The sequence below is a fragment of the Gloeophyllum trabeum genome (assembly GCF_000344685.1).
Source record: "Gloeophyllum trabeum ATCC 11539 unplaced genomic scaffold GLOTRscaffold_00003, whole genome shotgun sequence".
NCBI lineage: Eukaryota > Fungi > Basidiomycota > Agaricomycetes > Gloeophyllales > Gloeophyllaceae > Gloeophyllum > Gloeophyllum trabeum.
The window spans coordinates 2,779,503-2,795,970 of record NW_006920412.1 but is presented as its reverse complement, the minus strand read 5'-3'; the positions used below and the strand labels follow the sequence as shown (position 1 = coordinate 2,795,970).

Genomic DNA, 16,468 nt, shown 5'->3' with positions numbered 1-16,468 from the left:
CTCACTCCTGTACACGCTTAGTGAGCTCACGAAGAGGAACTTGGGCGGGGAAGTGAATTTCGAGGACAGAGCGAAGTCGAGTAGGTTGCGAGTCCCCGCGACCATAGGCTCCATGGAGCTGAGGGACACATTGAAATCTACGCGCCAGGCTTCATCCCGCGAGTTAGTGACTTTTATCAATCTTCACTACCAGATAAGGAATCTCACCGTTGTGAATAATGCAAGTCACCGATTCTTGCATGGCCTTGAATATAGCACCATCCAGCCCGAATTGCGATGACACCACGTCGCCCTCCAACAACGAAAGCTTTTCATGATGCACTAGCTCCGGCGACAAGCCTTGGTCCTCTAGCGCAATCTTCTGCCTGGCTTCGAGTCCACGCTGGGTCCTTGCATCCTTTCGGTTAAGCGCAAAGACGCGCGCCACCGAGGATTGCGCGAGCAGCGTGGCGAGAATGTGACACCCTAGCCGGCCCGTGGTCCCCGTAACCAGAACCGCTTCCGCGTTGGGCACGGGGACGCTGGGAGAGTGCGCTGGGAATTGGGCGCTGTACTTGTCCGCTAGCAGCTTCATACCATCTGCGGACGGGGTGGCGGCGGACGCGCCGGGCTGCGCCGTCGAGGCGAGGAAGGCACCGAGTTTGCGCACGGTGGGATACTGGTAGACAAAGTTATGCGGGATGTGCCGAGTAGGGACTTTGGACTCGCGCAGTGCGTGCAGGATCGTGTTGCGGATCCACGTAGCTTGCAGACTGGAGGCAGAGTTGTTAGTAAAGATGATGCTTACGTGCAGTGATTGAGAGCTCACAAACCTGTCGCATCCATGCTGGAATATGTCATCCTCATCCCCAACCTTCTCTTTCAGCACATTATCGAGCGCCGCGCGCACGAAGTTCACGCTTTCCTCGATATCCCACGTCTTCGGAGTCGGTAGTTCTATCTGAGACGACTCGGCAACATCGGCGTACGCCTTCTCGATCTCCTGTTCGTACGCAGCCAATACGACGTGGCGCCTCGGAGTGCCTTTAGGCGTCAGTTCGAATGGCTTGCTGGGGTTCGTCACGAGGATCATCTATGGCCAGGTGAACCGCTCTGGCAGTACCCGCATCACACACGTACTTACCTCCTTGAAGATTCGCGAATGGGTCGGGGCGTACGCGTTAACCTTCTCCACGGTCGGCCTGGTGCAACGTATAAGCGAATGCTCACGATTTATCTAGTGGAAAGCACGGACCATATTTGATTTCTGTATTCCGCGAGCCGCTCCAGGTCGCTGGGATCGAAGCGCTGAGCGGGGACAGGCTCGACGATGACCCCAGCGTGGAATTTGCCTCGTCCAAACATGACAGCGTTGCTGATCAAAGGGTCGGTGCAAAGTATAGCCTCTGCGACATAACGTGAGTCATTCATCAATACCGTATATTGACAGCACATTCGCACCCAATGGACCTGGATTCGTCTACGTCGCAGTCAGCAAGAAGATTAGGTTATTGAAAGTCCCTTCCCCCACCTTTTCCCCCGTGGAATGCATAATCTGATCGTCCGCTCGTCCATAAATTTTCCACAGATTGGGGTTTGTCGGGTGCCTGATCAGGAGATCATTCGTCGCATACGCAGCTTTGCCGTCTATTTTATGGTTTAGCACGCAAGGCGTGTGGGAGTCGCAATCCTGGGCGTACAGTCAGTACATGCTGCAGAACGTCAAGATCATAACCCATGCTTACCACGAGTGCCAGTTCGAAGATGTCGTCCGCTGTCTCTTGTGGTAGGAACACCGGTTGACAATGTTTGGAAATCTGTGAGACATGAGTGAGGAATACGAATGCGGATCCACGGCCTGTCGACTTGCAGTGAAATATTCCCACCCTTCCTTCGCGGGTCCCTCTACGAATATTAATTAGAACAGTCTTGTGAACTCAGGGATATGATACTTACTGGGCAAAAAGGTTACTACGCATCCAATCTCAGTCCTATTGTGTGTATCAGTCAGTGGAGCAGCTGCTTTCTGTCGGCGTATCACACTCACGCGCCATAGAACGGTACCAGGGGCACGCCTTGTCCCACCAACATGTCTCCAACTGCTTGATTCATAGGAGCACCAGCGAAGATCTGGAATTTTCCATAAGGAAGACGATAAATTCAATTTAAGCAGCGCTGACGCACGATGGAAGATAATTCTTTCATCTTCTGGATCCTGGACGGGTCTCTTGACCAATACTGCGATCTATCAACGAAATGTCACTAAACGTTTTGAAGTGCTTCTCACTTCAACGAAAGCGGGCACGCAGAACACAAAATTGCTACCCGTGCCGATGGCATCCTCGAAGACACGGTCGGGCGAGGGAACAATAGGAGGATCAGCCGGAGCGAACGCAGACATGATCAGTCCGTTCATTGCCTGATGAGGGCCTTGAGGACGAATTAATCATGGTCCACACAAGGGCACGTACCGTCCACATGAGCTGAATGGCGCCCATCGCATCTGGTGGAAATAATTACTCCCCTCCGTATAAAAGGCAACACGCCGTCTATGACTTACGGAACATGGGAAGAGAATGGCATGATAACACCTTCCCACATAATTTCGTCTCTCCAAAGTCTGGCAAGAAAAATACATTGACATAATTCGCCAAACTCAAATCTCTACTGCACTCACAAGGTAAGCATCCCCACTGTAACAATATACGGTGCGTAAGAGTGATCGGTTTCGGAAAAGCAGTTGATCCTAGCGCAATTGCTAAGTAGCAGTTGCAAAGTAATGCAGTCACACTAACCTGACGAGTGCAGTATCAAAGCGGGCTGCTGCTCCTTCGGCTTGGACATCGGCGAGAGAAGCTCGAAATGCGCGTCCTCTTTCTCAAAGAGTTCAGCATACTCGGGGGGTGAGACAATTGTAATATCCCGGGTGCCCTCCTGCAGAACTATATTCTTGGCTTCAGTACCAAGTTTCTGATGAACGTCATCTTTGCTGAGGAACAGGTATTTTGCGCCGCTTTCCCTGAGAAGATGGGCTGTCCCCAGCTGTGAATTTCGCGTGGAAATCGGGAACGCCACATGGCCAGCACGAATGATCCCAGCCATTAATGCAAAGTAAGTGAATGAGTCTACTCAGTACGACAATCAGTGAATATTTCAGTGAAGTAGTACTAGACTCAACCTATGGATGCTAAGATCGCGAAAACCACGGGATTCGAGCCGGACCCTCGTTGACCAGCATTTTCGACATAGGCTTGAATCAGGCGGGCGACGCGATGTATGGCGCGAACACTTGTAGCCCAAGATAGTGTCTTGACTTCCCCATTACTAGCGCGGTACTTGAACAGAGGAGCACCGGCATTGTGGACATAGTGGTAGTCGTAGACTTGGGGTATACTCAACGACCCGTCGGACGGAGGGAGGGAGAAAGTCAGAGTCGACATGGCTAGTTACGCCGAGGATAGGAAGCAGACGGCTGTTGATGGTCGTTTCGAGTGCTATTCCTACGTACGGTAGCCGTGCGTATGAGCCTTAGATGCCACTGTCCTGTCGGAAATACGAACGTCACTTCAATTTATATATCAGTAGCTCGGTCGTACGAATGATGAGCGGTCTATCAGAAGTGATTGTACTCAAACTGATCTTTCTGTATAACCTAGCAATAGCCAGTATGCCGTTCAGCAGAAGTGGCAGCTTGACTGCGATCGACGTCTTGTTCAGGGCGAAATCCGATCGCGAGATACCACCTTGAATAGCTGTCAATGCTTCGGTCATGAACCATTTGCTGTGTCCGGGATCTTCGGCTGTCGCACCAAGATCATAACCTTATGGGTGGGTCATGAGAGATCGAAATGTCTGATCAGAAAATGTGCGGGGTTGGCCACAGATATCCTTTCCCAGGAGAACGTCGAATCCACTCCCTTTCTCCACATCTTTCCACGCTGGGCTGCGGGATCTCGGTTTTGTAGCGCGAAGACTTGCCACTCGTTTATCAAGTATGTCATACTCCTTCGAAGGAAGCAAAAGCACATGAGGGACAATAACCGACCCAGAAGAGAAGTCGAAGTCATATAAGGGACACCCATACGACCGTGATTGAATACCGTATAGGCAATCTGCACTGAGAAGATGGAGAACCGTCAGTATCAGAACCTGAGTTCTCCCACGATACTTAGAGCTAAAGCTACCCGTAGCTGCCCACCCCGAGGTGGCCAAGTCCCTTTGTGCATAGCAATGGGATACGTGCGAGATGTATATGATGCAGGCTGCGAGTACATGTCAGTTCTGACCGCCACAAAGGCGTAAGCGACGTCGAGGTGAAATCCTCCGGTTCTGCTGGGGCATACGCCGCGGAGTCTGGATTTGCTTCCGTCCATTCTCAGGCATTGATCGTTTGCTGATGGTCAAACATAGTCGAACTCCACTTACGGAAACAACCGTGCCGACCGTAGCAGAAGTCCTATCTTAGTATCCAGGGTGCCTAACAGTCCTGCTTCATCGCATATACGGTGTGACCGCTAGAACATTTCCCCCTGGATCCCGTTGATGCCCTCCGTGTTCTAGGTTGACGCAAATTGAAGCAGCATCAGACTTTGTCCGACTGCCTTGGGTACCCGTTGCCGAGGGCTAATGGCGACGCATAATAAATGGGAGTAGGGCAGGGTGGTGAACGGTGGAACCCCGACACTCCCTTTGTACTATCCCCGGTCCCGCTCATATCCCTCACCCTCTCTGAACTATGGATGGAATCGGTCTCGATGCCGCTCAGGTCTGTTGTCTGGGGTTATTCGTACTCAAGAGCCTCAATCTGACGGTATCCGTGCATAGCTGGTGGCTATATTCCTCGAGTCGATGTTTTTCGGTACGCACTTCGGATTATAAATGGGCGATACGTAACTCAGTCCATGCAACGAAAAGGCATGTTCTTTATCCTGTACTGTATAGTACTATGGATCCTGTCGCATAAGCGTACCTCAAGGAGAGCGAACATTGTGATGATGAGTACCGTCACTACAATGTTTGTCTTGGCCATAGTGGTACGTCTGACCAGCAACGCCGAATCTGACTGAGCTAATGGTACACTGAAGCATCTAGCAATCGATCTGTCTCGCATAATGGACGCCTTCATCGGCCAGAAAAATGTACAGGACGGAGCTTTGCTTTATTATGCAAATCTGTCGAACCCCAAGCAAGTGGCGAAAACCGTTGTTTACGCTACTCAAACCATAATCGGAGATTCGTTCGTGGTGGGTAGACACAATTCATCGCATTCGTTTCAGGTTTCTGACACCGCACAGGTGTACCGGACATGGGTAGTCTGGAATCGAAACCTTTGGGTGATCATTTTCCCAGCACTTTGCATAGTGGGCAATGCAGGTACGGTCACAAGGTTTTGAGACAAAGCTTGTTCTGATTCCCACTCACCGCCAGTAACGGGATACGGAGTTTCGTACGAGTTAGCCCAAGTTGTACCTGGAGCCGACATCTTCCTATCGACGCTCCAGCCGTGGATAACCTCGTTCTTCAGCCTTACTTTCTGCACCAACGTTATCTGCACTGGTCCGTCAATTCCCGTCCAGGGAAGCTTTTAGTTGTGACTTATGGGCTTGCATTAGCGCTGATTGCCGGCCGTCTCTGGTGGAGAGAGCGCTCGATAGGCCACGCTGCCCAAATGAGTTTCCTCCCCGTTGTCGCCGTGGTCGTCGAATCGGGGGCGATATACTCTGCTGCCCTTATCTCGCTCCTGGTTGTGTACCTCAGCGGATCCAACGGGCAATATCCCGCACTCGACCTGGTAAGTCTTGTCCTCAGACTACACTGTCATACTTCATTATTCACTGGTGGGCGAATGTCAGGTTAATCCGCTTATTGGCGTGACGTTCAGTCTCATCCTGGTCAGAATCGGTCTGGGTATCAGCAACAACGGAACGACCGCGTCGGGAGTCTCGAGTTACCAACGAGCCACTGGCCGAGGGCAAGCCCCGTGGAAATCTGGGATGAACGCGAACCCCGCAACGGGAACCGCACAGTACCCGATGAAGCCGCTTGCAATCAATGTTAAGCGGCTGGTCGAGCACGATGGCGATTCTGGGGAGCCCGTAGATGTATCCGGCAACTCAAAAGCGGGTACTTACGGTTTTGATGGAGATCTGGCATAGCGACAGGGATCGTTGCCTGGTGCTAGACGCCGGTGACTGGCCGTCATTGGCGAGGAGAGTGGCTGGCTGGATTGGTTGTTGTCTTGCTTCAGGGCCTATACCTGACATAAAATTATGTACTACTAGAGCGATCTGGGATAATATAGGGCATATCTCTGTCACAGCTAAAGGATTGACCGGCAGCTTCGAACATGGCAGAAGAGAGAATAACAAAAGTAGTGAGCAACGGGAGCCCAGGGATCCTTCGGTTTTCGAGACTTCGCCGGTATCACGCGGATGGTGCGAACACCAATTCCCGCATGTACAGTACTTGTGATTGGGTTAATGTGCGAAGCGGAGAAACCGTCTTCGCCCTTGTGCATGCTTGCCCAGTGCTGCGATGTGTGGAGATCCACGCAAAAACGGCTCCCAGGTGGATCCAGAATAATGATCCGTCGTCGCGGATATCCTGCGTCGACCCAGGTTATCTGATGAATCTGGGAGAAGACTAAGTAGAAAAACGGATAAGGTGATGCATTTCACCTTGATCATCATCTTGCGCCGCACCTTCCAGAGTAGTTCTTATATCCGACCCTGACGAAGTCTTGCCAAAGCTTATATGGCTCTTCTGCTGCAGTTGGAGAAGACTCTGACATGCCATGATCTAATCCTGGTGGCGTTCGGAACCTCTTCTCCTCTTGACGTTCAGGGTCTATTATCTATCGCTGCCAGGAACACCTTCCTTCTTCTCACAAATAGATAAACGTATAACGGTGCCGTCAGAACTTTTTCTCGTCCTTCTCGGCCATCAGGGCTATCTTCCGTTATACGACGATGTACTCATAACAGAGGGATGAACATGACCCGGGAGATATGTGAGAATCCGCACTCACCGTGAACTCTGGAGTCCGGGGATGAGGGTTCCCCATGTTCATTCAACATCAGATGATACATCGTGACGCTCACTGATCCTGACTTGAGGATGCCAGCTGAAAATGGAGGCTGACAAGCCTCCAAATCCACCGATACTCGAACAGAGGACCGCACCTCAGAGGAAAGCGAAGATCCGCAAGGAAAGCGAAGATCCGCAAGACAAATACGACTCGACCGTTCGCAACTGTGGACATACGGTATACTTAGCGAGCGGTGCTCAGCTCCCAGTCCTGCAATGGATCGCGTCCTAGAATGTATCAATAAGCATTGTGTTGCTCTCAGGCTATACATTACGCTATCCTGACAGACGCGTCCCAAGCAAGTGGATCATCAGTCGAGACATTCAAGGCACCCCCGAAAGCACCGGAGCGCTGTATGATGGCCACCGTTGTGACACAAACATATGTCGGGATTGCAGATCCTCCGGCCATAACCATCTTCGTCGCAGCACGGAGGAGAACAAACAACCCTGATAATAGTAGCCTGAGGCAGAATAGAGGAAGACTTGCCTTATGTTCTGATCATGCGTGGCAAGATGGGGCCGAGGCCATCCACGTCGTTTCTTTTCTGCCGCTGACCGTGACGAAACTGTGTGGTTATCGAGGATACAATGCAGGCGACTTACGGCCGACTCCTGAGGCGGTGCTGAGAGCTTTCCATGGTATTTTCTTTGAGGGCGGTATCGTATTCCTGCGAACATTGCACACCCGGGCCGGCATCAGTGGCCTCAGGGCACGTGGCATGAGAGAGCTAGTCCTTTGACACACGATCAGCTTCGTACGCTCCGCCTGTCTGCAGTCCAATAGTAGGCTCAACTAGCTAGGGCCTATACCACCTTGGCTAGCATGCACGATGCGGGAAAACTCCTGGTAAGCGACTGAGCCGGTACCTCTATCTTGTGGCCATCTTGCAAACATGTCGTCCGAGTCCAATACAATAAACAACGAATATTACAGGTGATGAGCTGCACAAGGCCCGCGTGCGAAGATGGTCGTGATAACAGGTAATGGAGGGTCGGATTATACAGTATCTGATGGACTGAGCTTGCCATTATAGCTTCCTATGATCTGTATGGCTTCCATCAGGTCTGGGACGGAAGATGAGAATCATACATTCGGTCTCTGGATGTAATTTTGGCCGGACACTCAGCTCCGTAGAGCATTGGCGCAGCTCCTCCCTTGGTCGGCGACTTCCGTACTCGAGGCTCGTACCTTTCAATTGGTGAGACGAAGTTCCCCTGGGTCAGAAAGACATCTAACTTCTACTGCTGCATCGAGCGCCGCCAAAAATTCGTCTTACTTCTACCACCGTACCGGGAGCCGATCTCGTATTAAAGAGGTTCACTCCTAGTGGAAGTCCGAGTGACCCATCCTTTGAAGACGGGTTTTTTCCGCGGCTCATTGAAGTTAAACCACGACATCGAGACCGCCCCCGATGACCGACGGTCGTATCGCAATCGTATGTGGTCCACGATAACATCATTCTACTGTCCTCATAGTCTGTCGCTGAAGGTGGGCGTGGCCTGCGAATTACCCTCTGGGGCGCACACCGCAAATAACCTTGACTACGAGGCCGTCTGGACCTTCCTGGATGAAGCGAAAGATGCTTATGAAACTATACCAATGGATAGATTCAACATTAAGGGGTAAGAGCTTCACGCATAGCCTCAGGCTCGTGTACTAAATCTGGCCAAGCCGACATGGCACGGGGCCTGGTCAGATCGTGCCTGACAGAGGAACCTTTTTGAAAGACATCTCTCATTTCGATTACCTGGAATTCGGCCTTACCCTGAAAGACGCGCGCGCTCTGCCGCTCAGCGCGAGGAAACTGTTGGAGCTGTCTTTCAATGCTCTCACTGATGCAGCCATCCCATACCGCGGGCGGCGTGTTGGTTGCTTCATGGCCGGAGTCGTCCACGATTTCGGTGCATTGAGCGATTATGTAGGTTCCCCGCTTGCACAATCATATAAGATATTCACTCAAATTATGAACAGCACGAACACGAAGCCGAGGGGACTTTTGCTTACATACCCTCTATGCTGGCCAACAGAATATCATACCATCTTGATCTCCGCGGGCCGTCTGTCTCCTTGGACACGGCCTGCAGCTCTACTTTCACCGCTATGCATCTCGCTTTGGAGTCGATAGCTAAGGGCGAGTGCGAAGCGGCAGTCGTCGGAGGCTGCCAGTTGAATCATAGGTAAAGAAATCGATTTCAGTTGGAGCACGCTTCCTTAATCGTACTATAGGCTGTTCGATTGGATACAGTACTCTCATGCATCGGTTCTGTCACCTGACGGGATGTGTAAGCCTTTCGATGAGCATGCAGACGGGTAACGCATCCATTCTGCCCTTCTCGACATTGGTCTGACCGATCTATCACTCTGATTCGCAGGTTTTCACGCGGAGAAGGTGCTGTTGTGATCGTTATCAAGCCACTCCAGAGAGCGGTCCACGACCGCGACAGAGTGTACGCGAACGTGGGTTTTCGTCTGTAGCATCTTCGACGGATCTCTGACGGATATCCGACATTCTCTAGGTGCTTGGCTCAGCAATCCTCCATACGGGTTCCGTTTCCCCGGTCTATGCACCCGTTGCTGAGGCTCAACGACAAGCTATGCTTGACGCCTATGCCCGAACGGGCGTCGAACCTAGCCAAGTCGATTTCGTAGAATGTCATGCGACGGGTGCGTCTGCACTATTGACGAATTATCACATGGTTTTGATCCGCAATGTCCAGGGACCGCGGCCGGCGACCCAACCGAGGCAAATTGGGTGGGTGAAGAATGCCAAAGAGAAGACGCTGTAATTTGTGGGAGCGTCAAGGGGAATTTTGGGTATGTTTCCCTCCGTGTGCGGGACAAGAGTTCTTACATTATGCAGCCATACGGAAGCAGTGGCCTTCTTGGTATCCGTTGTGAAAGCTCTCCACATTTTCCAACGGCGGTCCATTCCACCCAATGTCAATCTCGCCATCCCGAACTCCAAGATCGAGTGGCAGAAGTATAAGATCCAGGTCCCGAATGAAACGGTATCGCTACCGAGACACCATCCAGAGGTTTCTCACATTGGCATCTCCAGCTGGGGAATAGGTGGAGCAGGTGGGCATGTCGTGCTCCAAGAACATAACACCTTTCAGACGGCCAGCGTCTTCCCCAAGTCCGCCGGGAGGCCCACGCTTCTGGTAACGGGCGCTCTTTCGCCTCGGGCAGTAGCCTCGATTAACTCGTCTGCTGAGGAGCTCATCCGATTGAGGAGCGTCGAGTCTCATCCGGCAGTCTCCTTGTCATTTGGCCGGCGCGCATTGCAGATGCCATGGAGGTCTTTCGCGATCTTCGATCCATCGGCGGAGGGCAAGCTTCTCTTTTCAGAGCCCCATTTTATAGCTAGTGGCCGCAAATCCCCGGTAATATTTGTCTTTTCTGGTCAAGGACCGCAGCACATCCATATGGGCCGCCAAATGTATGCGATCTACCCAGAGTTCAGGCGGAGCATTCTTGAAATGGACCGGACGTATAAGGAGGTCACGGGCCAGTCGCTAGTTGACTCCTTCCGACTCTTCGATGGGAATGAGGCCGATGTCGATAGCTCTGTTCTCTCACAATGGGAGGTTGCTCTACCTGCGCTGACCATGGTACAAATGGCTTGCTACGACCTCCTGAGAAGTTTTGGTGTCAAGCCGGATGTTGTTCTCGGTCATAGTGCGGGAGAGACCGCACTCATCTACGCCTCAGGTGCAGGTCCGAAAGACCTTGCGCTCAAGGTGGCCATTGCCCGAGCGAAGATGATGGAAAGTGCGGAGCGCATCGGAGGGACTATGTTGGCTCTGTCGTGCAGTGTTCACATAGCTCAGCCGATCATCGAAGAAGTTCTTGCGCTTTCAGGACTCCAGAGCGGCGCCCCTGAGCTTGTGGTAGCCTGCCACAACTCGCAGGACGCCGTTACGGTGTCGGGTCTAAGGCCTCTTATCGATATGGTGTTGAGTAAAGCGGTGGAGCAAGGTATCCTCGGTCGCAAGCTCAATATACCGGTTCCTGTCCACTCGCCTCTCATGGATGCAGTCAAGGAGCACTGTTTGAATTCGCTCACAGAGGTCTTCTCCGCGTACCCAGCTTCCGGGCGTCCCATAGTACCGACGTATTCCACGGTGACTGGTGATGTTATGGACGAGCCGTTCACTCCCGAGTACTTCTGGAACAACGCTAGATGTCCTGTGTTGTTCGAGGAAGTCCTGCGCCGCATCTCGATACAAGGCGTCGACCCAAGCTTCGTAGAGATCTCTCCTCATCCAGTGCTGGCATCCTACATCATGTCAATGGGTTTCCCCCCCTCGGCCATCACTTGCGCTCTCCGTCGAAGTCGTAAAGGCTCTCCGAGTTTAGAGGCTCGGGAATTCCTCGGCTGCTTAGGCTGCCTCACTACCAGGGGCGTCATGGTCGACTTGGACGCCCTCAATGACTACCCGAATCCTTACGACGTGGAGTATCCAGTCTATCCGTTCCAAAAGAAGGAGGTGCCATATCATTCTGAACATCCCTCCTTCCACAAACGCTTCCTTAGCCCTAATGGGCCTCTCAACTGTCCCAGAATCTTCCTCAACTCCGAGACACATCCTCTACTCGCCCAACATGTCATTAATAATGTTCCAATAATGCCAGCCGCTGGCTTCATCGAAATGGTAAGCCATCAGTGTTTATACCGTAACTGTAGACGACCAGTATGTCGTCCAGGGGCTTGAATTTGGTGCCACCGCTCTATACGACGTGGAATTCCTTTCCGCTCTACCTCTGAACTCGACGACGCCTCTCTCGGTTGAAGTCGATACAGATGGAGGGCAATGGTGGGTGAAGACGTCATCGTCGTTAACAGCCCGCAACTTCACCGCTCCGTGGGTCTGGAAGGTGCGTCAGTAGCCGATGGCGCTGGGCAAGACTTGCCTCATCCTAACCTCATACGCAGAATTCCCCCAGCTACGACGTACTTCATGTACAGGGGCTATTATCGCATGAGGATGCAAGCGAATGTCGACCCACGCTGGATCTCGAAGCCATTCGGAGAGATTGTAATCTCCCGTTCGATGTACAGGCTATTTACGAGCAAGGTTTCAAACAGTATGCCAGCTTCTCGCCTGAATATCGTCGCATCTTGTCCTGCTACACAGGCCCTGGCCAGGCCTTAGTGGAGGTTAGAGGAGGATCGGAGTTTGACGAGTGAGTGCACGTATAGACAGCCCTATATTTTTAAAGCATTTCCGCTGACATGCAGTATACTAGCCTTGCGGACTACAAATTCCATCCCGTGCTATTGGATTCTATCTTCCACTCATGTATGTGCTTTATCATCGACCCCGAGGACGGGGTATGCGAGTATGCCACAGAGGCATTCTGGCTCCCCTCCAAGGCCGCTTATGTCGGCGTGCAAGATTTGTCGCCCACTTCCCTCAAGGATAATATCTTTGTACATCTTGTGCTCTCTAGCTGGTCGCCAGGTATGCCGATCGCTCTGTCTTTCTGCGATGTAATATTGACAGCTCCTCTTAGATGCCGTTGTCGTAGACATGGTAATCGCAAGTCCTACGGGACGTCACATCTGCTCTATCACAGGATTCACCATGGCTAGACATTCCACTGCGATTGACGATAAAGAACAAGGGTACACCGTAGTCTGGCAGCCGGTCGCAGTATCCCCGATAGCAGGGTTCCCAGTGTACGACAGACCGGCGATAAAGGACAGTAGGCGCCTCTATGAGTGCCTCGATGATCTCGCTGTCACGATCATACGCAAGTCACTAGAGGACCCTCATCGTGTAGGCCCAGAGGTCTGTACTGCAGACCAACCTGTGCTATAAAGTCACTGAATATGGCCACCAGATTCACAGAGAACGGTACATGAAGTTTGCAATGGAAGCCTTACAACGCCAGACAACGTCTACAAAAGTTGATGAAGCTGTCTTAAACGAATTGCGTGCATCTTATCCAAACTATTTCCTTATAACGGACAAAGTTGCCAAAATCCACCCTCTGATCTTCGAATCGCACAAGGTCTGTTCTCTTCGTCGGTCCTGACCTAATTCCGTACGCTGATGAATTTTGGGACTTAGGTAACAGTGGAGGCACTTTACAGTGATGCGCAGACCATGGCCGCTTTCTATGGGCCGGAAAATACAGTGAACGGTGCATGCTCCGACAACGCTGCCCTCTTCCGCACTGCGTTAGAGACGCTCAGGAAGGAAGGCAAAAAGGTTGTTAGAGTACTCGAAGTCGGGTGTGGGACAGGGATGCTCACTGAAGGAGCGTGCAAAGTCGCACAAGAAACATCTGGGATATTGACGGAGTATTGGGCATCTGATATCTCCCTTGGCCTGGCCGCGCAAGCTGCTGGTCGAGCCAAGTATCCGCATGTCCGGACCGCCCAACTTGATATCACACGCGACCCGAGGGAGCAAGGCATTCTTCTCGAGTCATTCGACGTTATCCTTGGTTTACATGTTCTACACGCCGCACCCGACCTTCGCGCGGCCTTGAAAACCATTAACAATCTGCTGGTTCCTGGTGGTCTTTTGATTATAACGGACTTCGATGGTCGCCACTGGCTGCAGCACTCCCCGGGAACTCTTTGGTATGATTTCCTCTTCGGCTCGTTCGCGGAGTGGTTCAACTATGCAGACGACCGTAGGCATTGCACCGTGCCCGCGGAAGTTTGGAGGCAATGGCTGGGTGAGAGTGGTATGCGATGTGTTCATCTGCGCAACGTGCCTGCCGAAGAAGATCTGTCGCTCACCTTTGTCGCTCAGAAGGAGCCACAAGCAATGCTGGATGTCTTGTCATCTTCTCCACCCCACCTTCATCATGTCGATGCGAATGGTACATCTGGTCAGAACGGCGATGGCCGCGGCCTACAACCCTCCGTCCATAAACCAGTTACTTTGACGGTCAACTTCCGTCAGGAGTTATTGTTGCAGGAAACGATAGCGCGCCTGGATCCGGCCGAAACTCACTCTCTTTGGTTCATAGCTACGCAAGGTATGGATGCAGCGTCTGCTCTTGGATTAACACGGTCACTTCGGGGAGAGTTCCCACTATGGGATATTCATCTCGTGATAATGGACGAGCGCGTAGAGTGTGGGGATCGCCAACTCTGGATCGACCGCCTGCAGATCAGGGCATATGTCGAACCGGAGGTCGAATTGTTGCTGGACGGATCACTTTACGTCCCGCGGATTGTTCCTGTCGAAGAGTGTCCTTTAGAGGCCCCATCGAAGATCAAACCGTCACCGTGGCCCTGGCCGCAGGAGCAGACCATTACCCTCGATATCGTTCGCTATTGGAACTCAGAGAAAACAAATATATACACTTATCTCGGCCGCGTCATTAGCTCTCCGGTTCGGTCGTATGAGGCTGGTCACTACGTGATCGCTGTGAGCTGTGACCCTCCGGTCACCCCCCTGAAGGTCCACGTCGGGTGCGCCTACGGTGCGGAACTCGGATCAGCCATCGCATCTGCGGATCTCCTCCCGCATCTAATCTGCATTCTTGCTTTCGGATCCTCAGCCATCGCTCAGCCGGGAAGACTGGAGCTTCTGCGTCGTGTCCTAGTGAAAACTGACGGAACGAGCGTCGGCGCCGGCATCGTGGAATGTCTGCAGAGCTTGGGCATCGATGTCTATGTCTTGTGTCGAGAAGATGGCAGAGACTCTCTCAAACACCGATTTAACCTGGACAGCGACCACGTCTGGGATGTCTTACCAGTCTCTACTGCCCGACAGTCTCCCCGCTTCGATTGCGCTATACTTGATTCTTCCGACTCCTACCTCTCTCTCAGACTTTCGCGGTTCATGTCAAAGGGTGGGAAGTTGTACTCATGGGATGGATTGAGCCAAATTATCCAAGACGAACCCTGGGTTATCGGGTCAGCTCTGGCTTGTCTAGATCAATTCATTGGTATAGGATTATGGCCTCAGCTATCGACCCCGGCGGAACAAGGCCCAAATTTAGCGGAATTGACCTTACCGTCTTCTTCCTTATTTTCGGGTGAAAAGACGTATCTTCTTCTGGGCGGGATCGGAGGGATAGGGATACATCTTGCCTTCTGGATGTCTCAGGTATGAAAGACCCCTGTGATCAAGCGCTAGCTTCTCTGATTCGCATTATCAGCGGGGCGCTAGACATATAGTGCTCACCTCTCGTTCCGGAGAAGAGCGCTTAAAGCAACCGGGAAATATGAAGAACAGGCGGATAGTGGATTTCCTACGATCCATCCCCGGCATGGACGTGCGTCTGGCCTCAGTCGACGCAACCGACAAGGAGCAGATGCGCCAGCTCATTGACGGTGTTCACGGGCGTATCGGTGGCTGTTTCCTTCTTACGCTCGTCTTGTCGGACAAGCTGTTCGTGAACCAGACCGCTGAATCATTCGAGGCAGCTGCCAGCCCCAAGATTAGCGCGTTCGAGACAATATCATCGCTCATTGACATGTCATCTCTGGACTTCTTCCTATCATTTTCCTCGGTGGCAGCGTTATTCGGGAGTCCCGGTCAGACCAACTACACATGGTGAGAACGACGTTGCACTTCGTACACCCCTAATCAGCATTCATGCCCTTAATAGTGCTTCAACGGCTTTGGAAGGCATGACTTACAAATACCCGAATGCCCTCTCGATATCCGTTCCAGGTATTCGAGATGCTGGGTGGGTCGTCAGGAACGAAGCCCAGGGTATCAAGAAGTCAAACCACTTTTTAAACTGGGGGATAACTATGAGAGGTAGGTTGCATTCTGTTCTAAGCAAATGCCGGCGATATCTCAGACCGTATATTAGCCTTGTGCAAGTCAGTGGAAGCCAGCATCAAGAGTGTATCGAAAGACAAAGTGTCGCTTTACATCCCTCAGTTGTCTTGGCAAGATGTGGCTGCCGACATAGAGTCGCAGCCACTGTTCGGCCATTTGCCAACGTGGAAGGCCCCTGAATCCTTAGAGCAGTCGGAGGACGGGGATCCTACCGAAAGTACTGTCACTCATATCCTTGGAGTGCCCGCCAGCGACATATCCGACTCCGTGCCCCTCACATCCTATGGACTGGATTCTTTAATGGCGGCACGGATGTCCGCCGACCTAAAAGCGCGACTAGGCGTCAGTATTTCCCAACTGGAGCTACTGTCTCATATGTCGGTGCGCGATCTGCGGGAGATTGTCAAAGAGCGAAGCGGTCAATAGCTGACTTACCTGACTGGCCGCTCTTTACGAGCACTTGCACAGCGACCGTTTGTGGATGGAGACGGGAAATACCCGTTGTAACCTATCCGTCACCTTCTCGTGGAACTTGTATTGTAGAATAGATTGTGTATCAGACACAATGGCGCTGAAGCCGGGTATCGATATTGGGTTCAAGCTTTCTATCTAGAACTTGGGCAGGCGCTCACTAGTG

At 52.1% G+C, this 16,468-nt stretch overlaps 3 protein-coding genes across 3 annotated transcripts; 2 read left to right on the top strand and 1 right to left on the bottom strand.

Moving 5' to 3' along the window:
- Positions 1 to 5: 5 nt before the first annotated feature.
- GLOTRDRAFT_137262 (acetyl-CoA synthetase-like protein) lies at positions 6 to 3,419 on the bottom strand (the record flags this gene model as incomplete). The annotated part of the gene is made up of 18 exons (XM_007865540.1): positions 6 to 149; positions 208 to 752; positions 813 to 1,072; positions 1,124 to 1,181; positions 1,235 to 1,385; positions 1,441 to 1,459; positions 1,511 to 1,669; positions 1,725 to 1,796; positions 1,835 to 1,884; positions 1,936 to 1,970; positions 2,027 to 2,109; positions 2,164 to 2,217; positions 2,267 to 2,398; positions 2,451 to 2,482; positions 2,540 to 2,599; positions 2,657 to 2,725; positions 2,775 to 3,104; positions 3,158 to 3,419. Coding segments are annotated over 18 exons (2,514 nt in total), but the record flags the coding sequence as incomplete, so codon positions are not given.
- Positions 3,420 to 4,714: 1,295 nt separating this feature from the next.
- GLOTRDRAFT_127087 (uncharacterized protein) lies at positions 4,715 to 6,134 on the top strand (the record flags this gene model as incomplete). Its single annotated transcript, XM_007865539.1, has 8 exons — positions 4,715 to 4,744; positions 4,804 to 4,837; positions 4,894 to 5,012; positions 5,064 to 5,222; positions 5,274 to 5,352; positions 5,407 to 5,535; positions 5,592 to 5,770; positions 5,832 to 6,134. 8 exons carry the CDS (start codon positions 4,715 to 4,717, stop codon positions 6,132 to 6,134), a joined length of 1,032 nt encoding a protein of 343 aa, XP_007863730.1.
- Positions 6,135 to 8,480: 2,346 nt separating this feature from the next.
- Positions 8,481 to 16,257, top strand: pks4 (ketoacyl-synt-domain-containing protein; the record flags this gene model as incomplete). The annotated part of the gene is made up of 18 exons (XM_007865538.1): positions 8,481 to 8,504; positions 8,558 to 8,691; positions 8,741 to 8,987; positions 9,041 to 9,246; positions 9,296 to 9,379; positions 9,442 to 9,526; positions 9,586 to 9,733; positions 9,787 to 9,883; positions 9,930 to 11,724; positions 11,777 to 11,947; positions 12,039 to 12,256; positions 12,320 to 12,534; positions 12,587 to 12,864; positions 12,917 to 13,087; positions 13,147 to 15,147; positions 15,200 to 15,597; positions 15,653 to 15,807; positions 15,863 to 16,257. 18 exons carry the CDS (start codon positions 8,481 to 8,483, stop codon positions 16,255 to 16,257), a joined length of 6,822 nt encoding a protein of 2,273 aa, XP_007863729.1.
- Between the last annotated feature and the right edge of the window lie 211 nt (positions 16,258 to 16,468).